General features: G+C 34.8%; 1 protein-coding gene across 1 annotated transcript in view; it reads left to right on the top strand.

Annotated features, from left to right (window-relative positions):
- Window positions 1–19,930, top strand: part of aft (cap methyltransferase 2) — a 163,225-nt gene that overhangs the window by 94,725 nt on the left and 48,570 nt on the right. The window contains exons 8-9 of the mRNA XM_090404767.1: window positions 5,752–5,883; window positions 7,929–8,114. Coding sequence (XP_090260893.1) covers window positions 5,752–5,883; window positions 7,929–8,114 — 318 coding nt within the window. The remainder of the gene's footprint in view (window positions 1–5,751; window positions 5,884–7,928; window positions 8,115–19,930) is intronic.

The raw sequence follows: 19,930 nt of genomic DNA, 5'->3' as shown, positions 1-19,930 counted from the left end.
CACTGATATATTGTTTTAATTCTCTCTCTCTCTTGTTCTTCTCCTCCTCCCCCCTCATTTATGTTGATATTCAGTTTTCTGATACTTGGCCTATTTTTTTTTTTAATGTCAGCTGAGTATTGATTATTCAAAAAATATGGTTAATAAAACGTAACATCTGGAAGTTTTTCACCTGATAAACTTTTTTAGCTTTTTTTTTTCGAAAATTAAAAAAAAAAAATTGTAACTTTCTCTCATTTGCTGATATGTCAATTAATTTTAAGTTATTACATCTAATGGTGGTTTAGGTGAGAGATGAATTTCATTGCCTGACATGAGACCAATGCTCTATTCTTTGGAGACCTGAGGGTACTGTTATTTTTTTAGAAGTCTTTACATAAATATATTTTCCCCTTAACTTTTACAGGTTCTTTTCCTGGGCCTATGTATTTGGTGTTTCACTATGCGTGCGTGCATGTGTGTGTGTGTGTGTGTGTACACCCACATGTACACACACACTTTAATAAAATATATAAAATTAAAACTTAGCTTCAGTGTTTGTGACATAGTGAAACTATATATATAAACATGATGACATATAAAATAAATTTCTATTAAAACAGTAGTGACCCTTTTACTCATTCATAACCTTAAAATATTGAGTCTTCTAGCATTAAATACAAAATATCTACAAGGGCAGAAATTGACACATTTTAGTCCAGCACTCAAACAAACATAATAGAAAACTGCAATCTTGCTCTGGGAAGTCTAGACACAAGTTCATCAATCCGTAAGTTCACTAACAGAAACAGCAGGAACAAATTTTCTTGCATACAAACTCACAAGAAAATGACAGTTCATACCTGTGTATTCAATACATGCCTTACTTCTAGCATGTTCAGTTACTACCGAAAACATTAATAGTTTACTTCATGAAACAGAACACAACGTATATGAATGTTCCCATGTTTTTACTTGACAACTGTCAGTTCTACACAAAGAATAGCTTTTCATCTAATTATCACTCAAAAAACCAAAAATTACAAAAGATATATAAACTTCTCAATAGGAACTTGAGCATATAAGGAATCCCACAAAATGCAGTCATCCATTCCTTATTTCTTATTTTCAACTTTCACTTATATTCTTCTATTCTTACAATTTTTTATGTCTCTCTCTCTCGCTCTCTCTCTCTCTCTACATATAAAAGATATCCTCTCTCTCTTGTGTCCATCAGTTCGTTTCCATATCACATTTTTTGCATACACTGTATTCTCTCATCTGCGACTGCGTGAAAATCACAATGATTTTCACGCAGTCACAGACAGCAAATCAAAGTCTTCAGTAATGGCAGACTGGATAAGTTTATTTGTAGTGCAATAAAGTTTCTTTTTAACTTGATTATTTCATTGCACTTAGTATTAAAAAAACTTCTAGAACAGGTATTTTAATTCCAAAGGCATAGGAAGGTGTGTGTGTGTGTGTTCATGCTGCTGACATAGGATAAGCTGTTTCCACTGATGACTTAGCCATGAGGTGCAGTTAGGCTTAATAGCCTCGCTAGTCAATGACTAGTTGCAAAACTGCAAGCGCTGCTGCTATATTCTTCTTACAGTAAAATATATCAATTTTATCAATTTTTTCTTTTAAAAAAAAAAAAAATCATTAGCCCACGGACTATTAAAGTTAGTCTTTCTTGGGTGAAAATAACAAAAAAAAAAAAATTAATTTTTATGGCTATTTTGCCTATTTTTTATTTTATATTTAATTTTTAATTAATATTTATTTAGAGGAGTAACATAAAAATATTTTCAGAAATAATATCTTTTAAAAAATACTTAAAATTAAAGTGTGTGTGTACATGTGAACGAAAGAGAAAGAATGGGTTAATTATTGAAAAAATTCACTATGCTATTTAAGTAGCTTCTATTTGTTTTTACTTTAACTGTTATAATTCAATGATTTACAAAATTGTACATTTGTATTCTATTTGTCCATTTATTGTTGAATAAAATGACCAGACCACTAGAAGCTCTAATATGTTGGTCCACTCCACTATGTAGCATAGTAAAACCATCTATATCTTTTTTTCCTTTTAATATTTTTAGTTTTTGGTTGTTTTACCAATTCTAATTCCTTTGTTGTTATGCTTCACACATTCTGCTTGGCTTCTTTTAAAATGTCTGAGATTCCTAATTGTTTACTTTTATTTTTTCTTGGTTCTTTTCCATTGTTGTGGTCCAATTTAACTTAACCATTAGTTAACCATTTAACTACTAAAAACTTTATTTACATAAGGTGATGCAGTTTCTATGAACATGAGTGTAGGAGTGGACAGTGTGGTTAATAGATGACCCTTTTCTTATGGGCATTTTTTGTTTCTGCCTTGTACCTTTTTTGTAGATATTCATACTTGCCGAACTAACTTTTCATTATTCTCTTTCATTATGTCCACCTCTAAGAACTATAGCTTTCAATTAATATATATATATATATATATATATATATATAAAACCAAAAGTGATTGTTTAACAAGTTTCAACAGTTTATTTTGCAGCAGGTTTTCAATCTTTCGAGGAGCCACCCAAGATGATTTGCTATCCGCCTTCAATAAAAATGTTTTTGTTAGAGTATAAAACTTTTGACATGAGTGCATACATCAGTCAGTATTGCAGATATCACTGTTAATCAACAAAGCTTGATATGCATCCATGAAGCTTGCAGTGAATGCGCTATGATACTGAACATCAGTTTAACAGTCTCTAACTAGTTAAGCACTTTATAGTCTAAATTTATTGTCTTTTTGTGTAACTCTAAGGCAGCTAAACAGAATTTGTAAATTGCTTATGGAGATGTGTAATCATATTGACTCACTCAGTAAAAACATGGATGCGGAAACATACTGCAAATTCTGTTGCTGTAAAAGTTATAATATGGTTATTAAAAATAAATCCCGGGGTGCTTAAGGGTCAAAGCTGTATAACTGAGAGGAGACCTCCACATAGCCTTTAAAGGAACGTGGAGAACCGACCAGGGCCTCTGACAATGTCCAATCCTCACCTTCTCGTAGTGCACCCTGTTGGGTATCTACCTAGATACTGAATGAATGAGGATGAGCTGGCAATTTGGAATTTAGCCAACCAAATTGTATTCTTATTGACTTAAACCAATATACAAAATGATGGTACAACATGACAAAATTTCATGCCTGCTGGAGCATCGCCTGGTTAAACAAGGCCCCCGTAGTTTTCACCAGGGAACCAGGGCAAACAGCAAAAAGTCAGCTACTGGAACAAATCCTAAAACTTACCCCAACTCAACATCACCAGAGTGGTACTATCAACATAAGAAGCCTGAATGGCAAAGAAATGGAGCTAGCTGAGGAATTGGATAAGTACCAGATCGACATAATAGGGGTGACTGAAACAAAAAAGACAAAAACTGGTGAGATCTTTCTGAGCAGTAAATACAAAATGTTATATTCAGGAAAAGAAGGAATAGCCATAGTATTTAGCACTAAATACTAGGCTAATCTTGTTGAATGGCAGGCAGTCTCAAGTAGAGTGATGTGGGCAAATATGAGAATGGGGAACTGGACAATGAGACACTTATTTGTGCCTATGGTCCCACAGAAGGTTCTACTAAGGTAGAACTGGAGCAATTTTTTGAAGCTTTATAGAAAACAACTGACACAATGAAAGAGGAAAAGTTGGTCCTTGTTGAGGATCTAAATAGCAGAGTAGGAAATGATTGTCAGACATACAAAAATATATTGGGAAAATTTGGAGAAAAGAGCAAAGCTAACAATAATGGCAAATACCTGATGGATTTCTGCTCAGGACATGGGACTGATTATTACTAATACAATGTTCCAACATAAAAATGTGCACAAATGCACATGGGGAGAAGAAGAAGCAAGGAATAAGAAAAGTCTCATTGACTATGGTATTGTTGATAGTGATGTTTTCCCACTGGTGCAGGACACCACAGTGTACAGAGGATTTGAAATTGGAAGTGATCACCACTTAATCTTGAACAAGATAAAATTGAATTTCATATTGAAAAGAAGAACATGTAAGAAAGTTTTAAAAGTGAATAAAAGTTGAGCAGCTCTCAGATGTGAACTGTAGACTAAAATACACAAATATTATTCAAGAAAAAATGAAAGAGTTTGAGAACAGGAACCAAACCTTGGAGATTCACTGGTAAGCCCTGAAGAAAACACTGATTGATTCAGCCAGAGAGGCATGTGGTGAGGTTGTGTGCAAGGATAGAAAAGTCAGCACTCCGTGGTGGACGCAAGAAGTTAAAGAGGCAATGAAGGAAAAGAAGAAAGCATATAAAAAGTTCCTGGCAAATAAGTCAGCTTGTGGTCTTAGAGAATACAAAGACATATAAGAAAGCTAAACAAAAGTCATGGAAAGACTTTGGTAAGAACATAGAAAATAAATATGAATTAGAGATAAAGGTGACATGAAAACATGAGAAAAAGATATGCTTGAAGTATGGAGTAATTACTTTGAAAAACTGCTAAATGAAACAAGCAGTGATGACAGCACAGTGGTAAAAAAACACTGACCAGGCATGTAGTCAGGAATTCATATCCATACTTGAAGTAGAAAAAGCTATCAAAAGCCTGAAATGTGGAAAGGCAGCAGGAGTAGATAATGTTCAACTAGAAATGCTCAAGTATGGAGGTGTAAAAATCGTACAGTGGTTGCACTGCATAATTCAGAAGGCTGGACAGAGGAACGAATTCGAGATGATTGGAGTAGAGTTCTCATAGTACATATATATAAAAAGGGAAATAAAACTGAATGTGTGAATGTCAGAGGCATTTCATTACTGAGTGTTCTTGGTAAGATATATGCAAGTATTCTTGAGAAACGGTTGAGAAGGATTGTGGAAGAAAAGCTTGGGGAAGAACAAGCTGGATTCCGGCCAAATAGAAGCTTCAGGATCAGATTTTCACTTTGACAGATAGTTGAGAAATCATGGAATATAACAAAGATCTGTATTTAAGTTTTGTAGATCTGAAAAAGGCATATGACAAGGTGCCAAGAGAGAGAAGCTATTCCAAACGCTACAGTTGTGTTGTGTCAGTGGGGCATTATCATTATATCAAGCAATATGTAGTCTTTATTTGAGTTGTAAGTCAGCAGTTAGAATTGAAGGAAGTACAGGAAGATGGTTTAATGTTAAATCTGGTGTTAGACAAGGATGTACATTATCCCCTCTCTTCTTCATTATCTATGGGAGAAGAAAGATTAGCATAACAAGTGTTCTCTGCCAGGTTGGCAGGATAAAGACTATATTTACTATATCAATCCACCAAGATATAGGTGGATTGATATAGTAAAAAGTGCCTTAAAAGAAAGAAATATAAGAGCTGGTAATATTGGCGTCTTGACATTTAACAGACTGATTTGGAAGAAAATTGTAGATATGAAGTTAGTAATGATGTAAATTTTTCATGTAGTACTATCATATCCTGTACACCCCTTGAGGGTATATATCAAGAATTTGATGATGATGAAGATAAATCCCTGTAATGTATTATAAAAAACACACAAATGAATTATGGTGGTTTACATTAATTAGTAACTGTTTCATTGCATGTTGAATGATAGATATCCACAATATGTTTTGTGTGCTAACCCATTTATTACATATAGCATTATTAATCTGATAACTGCCTTATAATTTATATCTATATTTATGATTATAAATTATTTATAGCTTATTATTATTAATAGAAATTTTTATTTTTAGGAAATGCTTTCATCCACGGATATTAGTAGTGACTGGATAATCATGGGAAGAGGATTCACATGCGTGAGAAATTCAAAATTCTGTGAAAGATCATTTCTTACCCTGTGGAATGAATTAATTAGTAATTCAATGGTACATTTTCAATTGTTATTTAGAAATTTAACTAATGTTAATCATTGCTCTAATAGATAGTTGATGTTAGTTAACCGTTCTTTTACTACAAAGATTGACCTAGATTGACTACAAAGATTTTGATTTATGTATTGTGGATCAGTGTGTTACAGTTGGAAATTAAAACAATAAAGGTATATATGGAGAATGGAATTTCTCCTTATATGCAGTTGTGAGACAGCCAAGTAAAAAGCAACACTATTAGGATCAGTTAAAGTGTGTAGGCATGTGATTAATTAAACAACAACAAAAATAATTAAGCATATGTGTACATGTAATGAAACTTATATAATTAAACAGTATAGTTCTTCCAGATTTTTCTTCGCAGAGAGTACACACATCATTAAGGTTGAGATTTGGACAATGCAGAAGTACTTCACAACTTTCTTTAAATAGATGCTCATATTTATGGAAACATCTGTGTGGTCATTTGGCATCATTCCAATGGATCCTGTGCTAGCATTTGTAATCCCATGTTCTGTTAGACCTGATTTATTCTCTTTCTTGGAGGTAATGTAGGATCGATATTCAGAAAGGCGTTTGAAACGGATTATCCTGTTTGTCCAAAGTGGAATAACTTAGTCGCATGGGATTGAATAGTCTCGAGGTAGCAGTAAAGATGGAATTTTCTTTTTAGAGATTGTATCATAAAGCTAATTGAATTTATAGGATTGAAAGTTATGGAAATATTAAACTTCTTTAAGGTATGAGAAATGCGCTCTTCAATACCTTTAATGTATATGATAGTGATTCTATGTTAGCGTTCTTGTCTAATAGAGGGTGAAGAAAAATGGTTGATAAACTTTTGTTGTTTTGGGGTTGTAACTATCAAGAAAGGCTGTTTCTTTAATTGGAAGTTTCGTTTTGAAGCAGTTCAGACGAAGAACAAATAATGAGTTGGAAAGAAGGCATCTAATAATGCTACTATGTTGCATCTAATAATGCCACTATGTTGGCTCACATGGTGAGCCAACAAAACTTTGGTTCACCATGTGAGGCATGGTGAGCCAGTCTGATGGATATCAGCTCGAACCATCCAATTCTCTTTTATATATGTATAAAGACATCAAGTAAAAATATAGTTCCATAGTAAAACTAATTTTATGATGAAGGTTGATTGATTTTATGATGAAGGTTGATTGATTTTTTTTTTTTATGTAAGAAGACATCTAGTTTTTCATGTGAATTATTCCAAACAGTAAAGACATCATCCATATAGCAAAGCCATATCAAAGGTTTTAGATTAATCATTAAAATTTTTTCTTCCAGTTCTAAATAGAAGTTGGCAATCTGTGGTCTCCAGTCTTTGATCCAGTGTTTTATTTCTAATCCAGTTATATCTCAGTTCCAGAAGTTAAATTGGTTTGAAAACTGTCTTGTATATAGCTAATTGAGTGTTTTGACTAATTTCTCTCTTATTCCATATAAATTTACTCAGTTCACTTCCTACTATATCAGCTTTACTAATTCTGTTGTCTATTTCCATATTTAATTTGCCACCTTCACTAAAAATTGTGCCTAAATATCTGAAATGTTTTATTTGTTCAATAGGTTCTCCATTCAGGATGCAGTTGATATTTTCAATGTTTCTGCCTATTTTCATTGTCTCTGTCTTTTTATTGCTGATGTTCATACCAGATTTATTACAACAGTTTTTCAGTTTAGTCTGCAAATCTTGCAGATTTCTTCTGGATTTATTCAGAAATACAACATCTGCATGAAGTAAAGAGCTAAGATTAACATCACCTATTTTGATATGGGTTTAATACCATTTTCCTTCATTATGATCCATATAGATAATGTGCACCCCTGTAATGATATATGATGAAAATTAATTTAAGTTTCTATATTGTATAGCATTTAATTTCTCAGAAATATCCCCAGTAAAATCATAATAAAAAAGTTAATTGTGTTTTTTTAATTATAGATACTTCATTTCTACATAATATGAATTTTGTATCACAATGTCTTCAGTTAAAAATTCTACTTCTTTTCTTTGTTTGCAGTTGTTACAAGATGGAAGCATTCCAGAAGGTTGTAAACATTATTGGAAGTGGGATGATTTACTCAACTTATCAGAAGAAAACACTCTGTGCTCTCCTTCAACTCTAGTCAACTTTGTAGGAGGCAATTCTACTGCTTGCTCAAGCTATGTTAGTGATAGTCTCTGCTCAAAACTTAATGGAATAAAGGTAATGGCATTTTATACTTTTTTTTTTTTTAAACGATGGATTTAATTATATTCGTGCATTTTCAGAACTATTACATATTTCAAAATTTACATTTTCTGGCTTGGTTGCCTGAGTGGTTAATGTACCCATCCTTTAGCCAACATGTTGTGGATTCAAATCTTGCCATGAACATGCATGTTTGTGATCAGGTAGGAGATTAATTTCATTATTTGGTAGGTGACTACTTTCTTACTTACTGGAAGTCCAAAGTAGCTTGAAAAAAGTTCTGTGTTGTCTCTAGAACAGGGTTTCCAGATTTGTAAATAATAAATTATAAAAAAATGCCTTAGCTCACCCATGATACTGAGATACTTTGCAACTTTTCATGGATGAGGGAAGAGCTAAAATAATAAAAAAAATTACCAGAATGGTGAGAGGAATAGAGGCTCTCACTATTCTAGTAAATTTCTCTTACTTTCCTTTTAATTGTATGACATATCTAGCCAGTACTCAGTTTCAGCCTAAACATGGCCCAGCATTTATGGATTTATTGTTTTATGTTAACCCCAGGAGGTAGGGGAAAGTTGTGGGGGGGGGATTCTAATTGGATGATTTAGAAGGCTAGAAAATTGAGTGTCCCTTAGGCTGGAAGTATACTTCTTATTGAGTTAATCACATTCAGTATTGCTGACAAAAGGTGGTACTCTGCATCTTACTGAAAAATTACATGACAGTTGTCTTCCAACTTTGGGAAAACATTCTGTAGCATATTTCAGTGAATCATTGCTATAGCCATGGGCTTTGAAGGTGAGGGAGAGAGGGTGTAGAGCCTTTGTTTTTGTTGGGAATTACTATATCACACATTGACTTTTATAGAGATGGATGTGTACAGCATGATGTCATGAGTTTGACTCATAAATTTGCATGTTAACAATGCCAATTGTATGAAAGACGGTTTCATCTCTTAAAAAACTTTTGATAATCTTGATCTTCATCCTGTTCATGACAAATATTACAAAAAATGTTTATTATTATTATTTAACATCTGACCTCCATGGAGTCAGAGACTCGTGTGTGTGGGGGGGTTGCACACTATCACATACAAAGCTCATCCAGCTGTGCCTTAAAAACCATTCTCCATGTAAAGAACCTGCCCCTTACTTCTCTACTCACACCCTCCTTATACAGTTTCCAGGGATGACCTCTTGTTTTACTCCCACTCTCCCATTCTGTGAAAAATCTCTTCCATGTCAACCTGATAACAACCCCTGACTAACTTGTCTCAATCATATCCCCTCCTAATCATGATGCTTTGCAATTTATATTTTCTCAATCTGTCCTCATACTCCACATTCCAAAAACCACTCACCACCTTTGTGAATCTTCTCTTGGATCCTTTTTAACATATCCTCGTCATCATTAAAACCCAGTGTTCAAGGCTGTGTCATCATAACCTCTTTATTTCTGCATGTCGGGATCCCCTGCATCATTGCCATTATCTGATGATATCTTCAAGCTTGTCAACTTGGTTGATTTAATCTTTTGGAGAGGGTACAGTTTGCACTGATATAAATGTTTGTGCATTTTTTTGTGATGTCTTTGGTTGTCCTTTCTCTTTGTATCTGTAAATAGCAAAGAACACTTTCTGGCAAAGAAATATTCATTGATATTACAATATTGCCATGTTACTAGGAAGTCAACATGTATCATGTATCTTTGTCACAAACTACACATTTAAATTTAACTAGCCAAAGGGCACACAAGGAAACTAAACTCTTGTATGCTGTGCATGGATATGGTTAGAATACTGTTCTCACATTTGGAATTGTGCACAGAAAATCTCCCTAAACATGCTTGATGCTAAGACATGGCATTCCAGTTAATAATGACCTCCCACCTTCATTTATAGATTTACTCTAATCACTTTCTCATACACATTCTGTTTCTGCCTTTTCTCTATGTATTTTCATGCACCTTTCTACCAGATTGGTTGGTAGAAGAGATTGCATGGAATATGTTATTCCTCTAGGCTTGTAAAGACACATGCAGCTTTAGCAGCCATTCACAGTTCAGCTTAAAATCTATTAAACCAACTTAGGACAAGAAGTTCATTCCATCTGCGTTTGTCCTCTGGAATAGTCTTCACCTGTTTTTTTTTTTTGAGGATAACTATTCAAGAAATATATCAGTAAGTTCCTTAATCACTTAGCCACATGTGGCAGTGATGTACCATAGGTTTCACTCTCTTTGTATGCGTGGAGTTATTTTAAAAAGTTAATGTGTCTTGATTCTCTTTGCATTTGAAGAAACATTCAAATATTCCTAATAAAAATACCATATTTGTGAGTATATAAGACGCACTCCCTTTATTGTACACATTTTTTAGGAAAAAAAACTTGATCACTTAATATTATAATGAATTTACAGTATTTCAAATATAAAGTAATAAGTAGATCTACTTTCAACAAATACCTAATCTAACTAGGAAAGAGTACCCACCTTTTAATCTTCTTTGTCAGAACCCAAAAATTCATCTCCAGAGCTAAATGAAGAGACACTTGAAACCTCTTCTAAATCAGAATCTGAGACATCTTACAACAAATTGTCCTCTGTACCATTCAGTGCATTACTAATGCTACACTTAAATGATTTAACCACTGTCTCAGTTTTCACAGCATCCCATGAAGCTTTCTTTGACCCACTCACAAACATGCGAAATGCTAGGCCTCTTCTTCCTGGTGGCGTAACCTCAAAAACTGAAGACTGCATGCGGTGGTCTACTTCTCCTTCATAAATCCCTTAAATGGTTTATTAATATAGACATCTAAAGGTTTAAGCTGACTAGTTAGACCTTCTGGAATTACAGCTAACTGAGTTTTCAATTCCTTGAGTTTATTTTTAACATCTTCTGTTCTGTGAGAGCGAAACTGATCCCATACTAACAGGGCAGGCTTCTTCAACAGAGCACCAAGACCAAATGTTATCTATCCATAACTGGAATACATAACTAACGTAACTGGAATGCTCTCACACACCTCAAGGAAGCAAGAAAGAAATCGTGTAACTCGGAACACAAAATTTCCAGAAATTAAAGTAATAAAAAACTGAGTATCAGAGTATAAGACACACCCTGTTTTTCAGACCTATTATCAAAGAAAAAAAGGTGCATCTTATACGCCGGCAAATACGGTAATTCAACTTTTGGCATCATTCAAATATCCTCTTCACTTTGCAATGGGTTCCAAAAACTTCCTCAATAATATGACATTGCAGTTTCACTTACCAATAGGGATATTGAACTGCAGTTGTCATTACATCATCATCATCAAATTCCTGCCATGTACCCTGAAGGGGTGTACAGGATATGATAGTACTACATGAAAAAAAAATTACATCATTATTAATTTCCTATCTGCAATTTTCCTCCAAATCAGCCTGTTACTTGTCAACACTCCAACATTATCAGATCTTATATTTTTATCATCTAAAGCACTTTGTACCATATCAATCCACCTATATCTTGGTCTTCCTCTGGGTCGCTTTGCTGCCAACCTGGCACAGAACACTTGTTTTGCTAATCTTTCCTCGCCCATTCTGTTTAAATGACCATACCACCTGAGATTAGCTCTGCTATCGCATTCCTGGATGCTGACAATGCCAAGTTCTTTCCTAATATCCTCATTTTTAATATGATACTGCCAGTGATGCCATCTGTTCACACCTATAATCTTTCTCAGGACTCTCATATCTATGGTCTCTAGTCTTTGGTCAAGTGTTTTACTTCTGACCAAGCTCTCAGATCCATAAGTTAAAACTGGTTTGAACACTGTCTTGTATACAGCTAATTTAGTGTTCCGACTAATTTCTCTCTTATTCCATATGAATTTATTCAATTGACTTCCCACCATACCAGCTTTGCTGATTCTGTTGTCTATTTCTATATTTAATTTACCATCTTCACTAAAAATCATGCCTAAATAGCTGAAATGTTTTACTTGTTCCACAGGTTCTCCATTCACAACACAGTTGACATTTTCAATGATTCTGCCTATTTTCATTGTCTTTGTCTTTTTATTGCTGACCTTCATACCATATCTATTACAACAGCTATTCAATTTAGTCAGAGAATCTTGCAGACTTGTAGCAGATTTATTTAGAAGTATAACATCATCTGCATAAAGCAAAGAGCTGACATTAACATCTCCAATTTTGATATCAGGTTTAATACCACTTTCCTTCATAATGTGATCCATATAGATAATGAATAATAGAGGGGATAATGTACATCCCTGTCTCACACCAGATTTAACATTAAACCATCTTCCTGTACTTCCTTCAATTCTAACTGCTGACTTACAACTCAAATAAAGACTAAGTATTGCTTGATATAATGCCCCATTGACACCATATAACTGCAGCGTATTGAACAACTCCTCTCTTGACACCTTGTCATATGCCTTTTCCAGATCGACAAAACTTAAATACAGATCTTTGTTATATTCCCATGCTTTCTCGACTATTTGTCGTAAAGTGAAGATCTGATCCTGACAGCCTCTATTTGGCCTGAATCCAGCTTGTTCTTTACCAAGCTTTTCTTCCACAATTCTTCTCAACCGTTTCTCAAGTATACTTGCATAGATCTTGCCAGGAACGCTCAGTAGGGAAATACCTCTGTAATTCTCACATTCAGTTTTATTTCCCTTTTTATATATGGGTACTATGAGAGCTCTACTCCAATCATTAGGAATTCGTCCCTCTGTCCAGGCTTTCTGAACTATGCAGTGCAGCCACTGTAAGACTCTTATACACCATACTTCAGCATTTCTGGTCAAATATCATCTACTCCTGCTGCCTTTCCACATTTCAAGCCTTTGATGGCTTTTTCTACTTCAAGTATGGATATGTATTCCTGACTGCATGCCTGGTCAATGTTTTTTACCACTGTGCTGTCATCACTGCTTGTTTCATTTAGCAGTTTTTCAAAGTAATTACTCCATACTTCAAGGATATCTTTTTCTCCTGTTTTCATGTCACCTTTATCATCTCTAATTCCTTTTATAGCACTCTTTCCTCCATTCTTAAGTTTCTTCAACAACCTCCAGAATATTTTGTCAACTTCTTGATATTTATTTTCTATATTCTTACCAAAATCCTCCCATGACTTTTGTTTAGCTAGTTTTACACAGTGTTTAGCATTCTTGCATTTGTCTGTATATTCTCTGAGAGCACAAGCTGACTTATTTGACAGGAAATTTTGGTATGCTTTCTTCTTTTCCTTCACTGCCTCTTTAACTTCCTGTGTCCACCAGGGAGTTCTGATTTTTTTATCCTTACAGATAACCTCACCACATGCCTCTCTGGCAGAATCAATCAATGTTTTCTTCAGAGTTTGCCACTCCAAGGTTTGATTCCTGTTCTCAAACTCTTTCATTTTTTCTTCAATAATCTTTGTGTATTTTAGTCTACAGCTCATATCTGAGAGCTGCTCAACTTTTATTCGCTTTAAAACTTTCTTACATGTTATTCTTTTCAATATGAAATTCAATTTTATTCTGCTCAAGACTAAATAGTGATCACTTCCAATTTCAAATCCTCTGTACACTCTGGTGTCCTGCACCAGGGAGAAAACATTACTATCAACAATACATAGTCAATGAGACTTTTCTTATTCCTAGCCTCTTCTCTCCATGGGAATTTGTGCACATTTTTATGTTGGAACATGGTGCTAGTAATAACCAGTCCATGTCCTGAACAGAAATCCAACAGATATTTGCCATTATTATTAGCTTTGCTCTTTTCTCCAAATTTTCCCAAAATATTTTTATATGTCTCACAATCATTTCCTACTCTGTTATTTAGATCCCCAACAAGGACCAACTTTTCATTTTTCATTGTGTCAGTTGCTTTTTCTAAAACCTCAAAAAATTCCTCCACTTCTACCTTAGTAGAACCTTCTGTGGGACCATAGGCACAAATAAGTCTCATTGTCCAGTTCCCCATTCTCATATTTGCCCACATTACTCTACTTGAGACTGACTGCCATTCAAGAAGATTAGCCTCGTATTTTGTGTTGAATACTATGGCTACTCCTTCTTTTCCTTGATTGTCATTGCCTGAATATAACATTTTGTATTTATTGCTCAGAAAGATCTCACCAGTTTGTCTTTTTTGTTTCAGTCACCCCTATTATGTCGATCTGGTACTTATCTAATTCCTCAGCTAGCTCCATTTGTTTGCCATTTAGGCTTCTTACGTTGATAGTACCGATCTTTAACTCTGGTGATGTTAAGTTGGGGTTTATTTTCTGATTTGTTCCAGTAGCTGACTTTTCGCTGTTCACCCTGGTTCCCTGGCAAAAACAACGGGGGCCTTGTTTAACCGGGCGACGCCCCAGCCAGCATGAAATTTTGTCATGTTGTACCATCATTCTATATTTTGGTTTAACGAATAAGAATACAATTTGGTCGGCTAAATCCCAAATTGCCAGCCCATCCTCGTCCGTTCAGTATCCAAGTAGATACCCAACAGGGTGCACCACGAGAAGGTGAGGATTGGACATTAGGTCAGAAGACTTCGTCGGTTCTCCGCATTCCTTTAAAGGCTATGTGGAGGTCTCCTCTCAGTTATACAGCTTTGACCCTTAAGTTGTCATTACATTGACTTAGTTATGCTTTCAGTTTTGATGGCATACTTATTTAGTATGTTCTGTAGTGAGCACATGAGGTAGTTGATTTCTGGATATTTTGGTAGTGTAAAATGTGTTTGTGACTGGTGAGAGAGATAAAACAAGTACAATATTGAAATCTTTCTTATTTAATTCAGGCATATTTAAAAAACTGAAAAGAAAAATGTGTAGTGCTGAACATTAAGTAGAAAATATAATTTTTAAACACTTGAACAAGGAAGGATTAGCACCACCACCACAGTGATTAATGCTTTATAAAGACTGTATTTTTTAAATATTTTATCTCTATAGATGCAGCTGACAGAATTAGTCATTCCCAAAGTCAAATTTGGAAAGTGTGAATAAAAATGTACAGATTAGCTGGCTAAAATAAAACTGGCCAATTTCGTGTTCCACAAAAAAATTAACACAGTTAAAGGCTGCAAATGAGTTATGAAGATTGTCATGGCACTAAATGAATTTCTTAGTGTCAGTGGAAAGAAATGGTCTACTGATGTGTGAATCCTGCAGAAGAACACACGTGGAAGGATTTCAAAAACTTGTGGTGACAGCCAGATATCTGCAGGACAATACACATTACAGATACAGCTGTCTTGTTTTGGATGATATTCACATCCACTCTAGATAATGTTGATAAACTAACATGCATGACTCAAGCAACTTGAGAAACATAAATACTATTCTTCATTATTAATGACATAAGTCTAGGTTATTTATATCTGAAAGGACTGCTATGCCAAGGCCATTTAAACAACTATTCAGAAATGGTTTGAGAACTATTTTGTTGCAGGTTCCAACATCAAAAAATTGGCTTACCATAAAAGTGGTTCTTATATGAAAGTCAGTTTCCTCACTGAATGTTAAGAACTTGGTTAGTAAACAGATATGTCACTTCCTTGTCTATCTTCACCACTCTGATTCTACCAGTATATCAGGGTATGATCATCATCATCATCAAATTCCTGCCATGATAGTACTACATGAAAAATTTACATCATTACTAACTTCCTATCTACAATTTTCCTCCAAATCAGTCTGTTACTTGTCAAGACTCCAACATTACCAGATCTTATATTTCTATCGTCTAAGCCACTTTTTACCGTATCAATCCACCTATGTCTTGGTCTTCCTCTGGGTCGTTTTGCTGCCAACCTGGCAGAGAACACTTGTTTTGCTAATCTTTCCTCACCCATTCTGTTGAGATTAGCTCTGCTAATGCATTCCTGGATGCTGACAATGTCAAGTTCTTTCTTAATATCCTCATTTTTAATATGATATTGCCATTGATGCCATCTGTTCACACCTCTAATCTTTCTCAGGACTCTCATATCTGTGGTCTCTAGTCTTTGATCAAGTGTTTTACTTCTGACCCAGCTCTCAGATCCATAAGTTAAAACTAGTTTGAACACTGTCTTGTATACAGCTAATTTAATGTTCTGAATAATTTCTCTCTTATTCCATATGAATTTATTAAATTGACTTCCTACCATACCAGCTTTGTTGATTCTGTTGTCTATTTCCATATTAAATTTATCATCTTCACTAAAAATCGTGCAAGTAGCTGAAATGTTTTACTTGTTCCACAGGTTCTCCATTCACAACACTGTTGACATTTTCAATGATTCTGCCTATTTTCATTGTCTTTGTATTGCTGACCTTCATACCATATCTATTATAACAGTTATTCAATTTAGTCAGAGAATCTTGCAGACTTGTAGCGGATTTACTTAGAAGTATAACATCATTCACATAAAGCAAAGAGCTGACATTAACATCTCCAATTTTGATATCATGTTTAATACCACTTTCCTTCATATTGTGATCCATATAGATAATGAATAACAGAGTGGATAATGTACATCCTTGTCTCACACCAGATTTAACATTAAACCATCTTCCTGTAATTCCTACAATTCTAACTGCTGACTGACAACTCAAATAAAGACTAAGTATTGCTTGATATAATGCCCCATTGACACCATATAACTGTAGCGTATTGAACAGCTTCTCTCTTGACACCTTGTCATATGCCTTTTCCAAATCGGCAAAACTTAAATACAGATCTTTGTTATATTCCCATGATTTCTCCACTATTTGTCGTAAACTGAAGATCTGATCCTGACAGCCTCTATTTGACCTGAATCCAGGTTTTCTTCACCAAGCTTTTCTTCCACATTCTTCTCAACCGTTTCTCGAGTATACTTGCATATATCTTACCAAGAACACTCAATAGGGATATACCTCTGTAATTCTCACATTCAGTTTTATTTCCCTTTTTATATATAGGTACTACGAGAGCTACTCCAATCATTGGGAATTCGTCCCTCTGTCCATGCATTCTGAACTATGCAGTGCAGCCACTGTAAGACTTTTATACCTCCATACTTGAGCATTTTTGGTCGAATATAATCTACTCCAACTGTCTTTCAACATTTCAGACTTTTAGTGGCTTTTTCTACTTGAAGTATGGATATGTATTCCTGACTGCATGCCTGGTGCAGTGTTTTTTGCCACTGTGCTGTCATCACTGCTTGTTTCATTTAGCAGTTTTTCAAAGTAATTACTCCATACTTCAAGGATATCTTTTTCACCAGTTTTCATGTCACATTTATCATCTCTAATTCCATTTACAGCACTCTTTCCTCCATTTCTAAGCTTCTTCAACAACCTCCATAATATTTTGCCACCTTCTTGATATTTATTTTCTATGTTCTTGCCAAAGTCCTCCCATGACTTTTGTTTAGCTAGTTTTACACACTGTTTAGCTTTCTTACATTTGTCTCTGTATTCTCTAAGAGCACATACTAACTTATTTGCCAGGAACTTTTAATATGCTTTCTTGTTTTCCTTCACTGCCTCTTTAACTTCCTATATCCACCATGGAGTTCTAATTTTTCTATCCTTGCAGACAACCTCACCATATGCCTCTCTGGCTGAATCAATCAGTGTTTTCTTCAGGGCTTGCCACTAAATCTCCAAAGTTTGGTTCCTGCTTTCAAACTCTTTCATTTTTCTTTAATAATATTTGTGTATTTTAGTCTACAGTTCACATCTGAGAGCTGCTCAACTTTTATTCGCTTTAAACTTTCTTGCATGTCATTCTTTACAATATGAAATTCAATTTTGTCCTGCTCAAGACTAAATAGTGATCACTTCCAATTTCAAATTATCTGTACACTCTGGTGTCCTGCACTAGGGAGAAAACATCGCTATCAACAATAACATAGTCAATGAGACTTTTCTTATTCCTAGCCTCTTCTCTCCATGTGAATTTGTGCACATTTTTATGTTGGAACATGGTGCTAGTAATAACCAGTCCATGTCCTGAACAGAAATCCAACAGATATTTGCCATTATTATTAGCTTTGCTCTTTTCTCCAAATTTTCCCAAAATATTTTTGTATGTCTCACAATCATTTCCTACTCTGCTATTTAGATCCCCAACAAGGAACAACTTTTCCTTTTTCATTGTGTCAGTTGCTTTTTCTAAAGCCTCAAAAAATTCCTCCACTTCTACCTTAGTAGAACCTTCTGTGGGACCATAGGCACAAATAAGTCTCATTGTCCAGTTCCTCATTCTCATATTTGCCCACATTACTCTACTTGAGGCTGACTGCCATTCAAGAAGATTAGCCTCGTATTTTGTGTTGAATACCATGGCTACTCCTTCTTTTCCTTGATTGTCATTGCCTGAATATAACATTTTGTATTTATTGCTCAGAAAGATCTTACCAGTTTTTGTCTTTTTTGTTTCAGTCACCCCTATTATGTCGATCTGGTACTTCATAAGATAAGGCAGCAGGAGCAGATGATATTCAACTAGAAATGCTCAAGTATGGAGGTATAAAAGTCATACAGTGGCTGCACTGTATAGTTCAGAAAGCCTGGACAGAGGGACGAATTCCTGATGATTGGAGTAATGCTCTCATAGTACTCATATATAAAAAGGGAAATAAAATAATGTGAGAATTACGGAGGTATTTCCCTACTGAGCGTTCCTGGCAAGATCTATGCAAGTATACTTGAGAAACGGTTGAGAAGAATTGTGAAAGAAAAGCTTAGTGAAGAACAAGCTGGATTCAGGCCAAATAGAGGCTGTCAGGATCAAGTCTTCACTTTACGACAAATAATGGAGAAATCATGGGAATATAACAAAGATCTGTATTTAAGTTTTGTCGATTTGGAAAAGGCATATGAAAAAGTGCCAAGAGAGAAGCTATTCGATACGCTACAGCTATATGGTATCAATGGGGCATTATATCAAGCAATACTTAGTCTTTATTTGAGTTGTAAGTTAGCAGTTAGAATTGAAGTACAGGAAGATGGTTTAATGTTAAATCTGGTGTGAGACAAGGATGTACATTATCCCCTTTGTTATTCATTATCTATATGGATCATATTATGAAGGAAAGTGGTATTAAACATGATATCAAAATTGGAGATGTTAATGTTAGCTTTATGCAGATGATGTTATACTTCTAAATAAATCCGCTACAAGTCTGCAAGATTCTTTGACTAAATTGAATAGCTGTTGTAATAGATATGGTATGAAGGTCAGCAATAAAAAGACAAAGACAGTGAAAATGTCAACTGTGTTGTGAATGGAGAACCTCTGGAACAAGTAAAACATTTCAGCTATTTAGGCACGATTTTTAGTGAAGATGGTAAATTAAATATAGAAATAGACAACAGAATCAGCAAAGCTGGTATGGTGGGAAGTCAATTGAATAAATTCATATGGAATAAGAAAGAAATTAGTCGGAACACTAAATTAGCTGTATACAAGACAGTGTTCAAACCAGTTTTAACTTATGGATCTGAGAGCTGGGTCAGAAGTAAAACACTTGACCAAAGACCAGAGACCACAGATATGAGAGTCCTGAGAAAGATTATAGGCGTGAACAGATGGCATCACTGGCAGTATCATATTAAAAACGAGGATATTAGGAAAGAACTTGGCATTGTCAGCATCCAGGAATGCGTTAGCAGAGCTAATCTCAGGTGGTATGGTCACTTAAACAGAATGGGCAAAGAAAGATTAGCAAAACAAGTGTTCTGTGCCAGGTTGGCAGCAAAACGACCCAGAGGAAGACCAAGATATAGGTGGATTGATATGGTACAAAGTGCCTTAGACGATAGAAATATAAGATCT

The sequence above is a fragment of the Typopeltis vanoorti genome, chromosome 15 (genome assembly GCF_054136105.1).
Source record: "Typopeltis vanoorti isolate ZY-2024b chromosome 15, IOZ_Tvanoo_1.0, whole genome shotgun sequence".
NCBI classification, from domain to species: Eukaryota; Metazoa; Arthropoda; class Arachnida; order Uropygi; family Thelyphonidae; genus Typopeltis; species Typopeltis vanoorti.
This window is presented reverse-complemented; position numbering and strand designations above follow the sequence as displayed.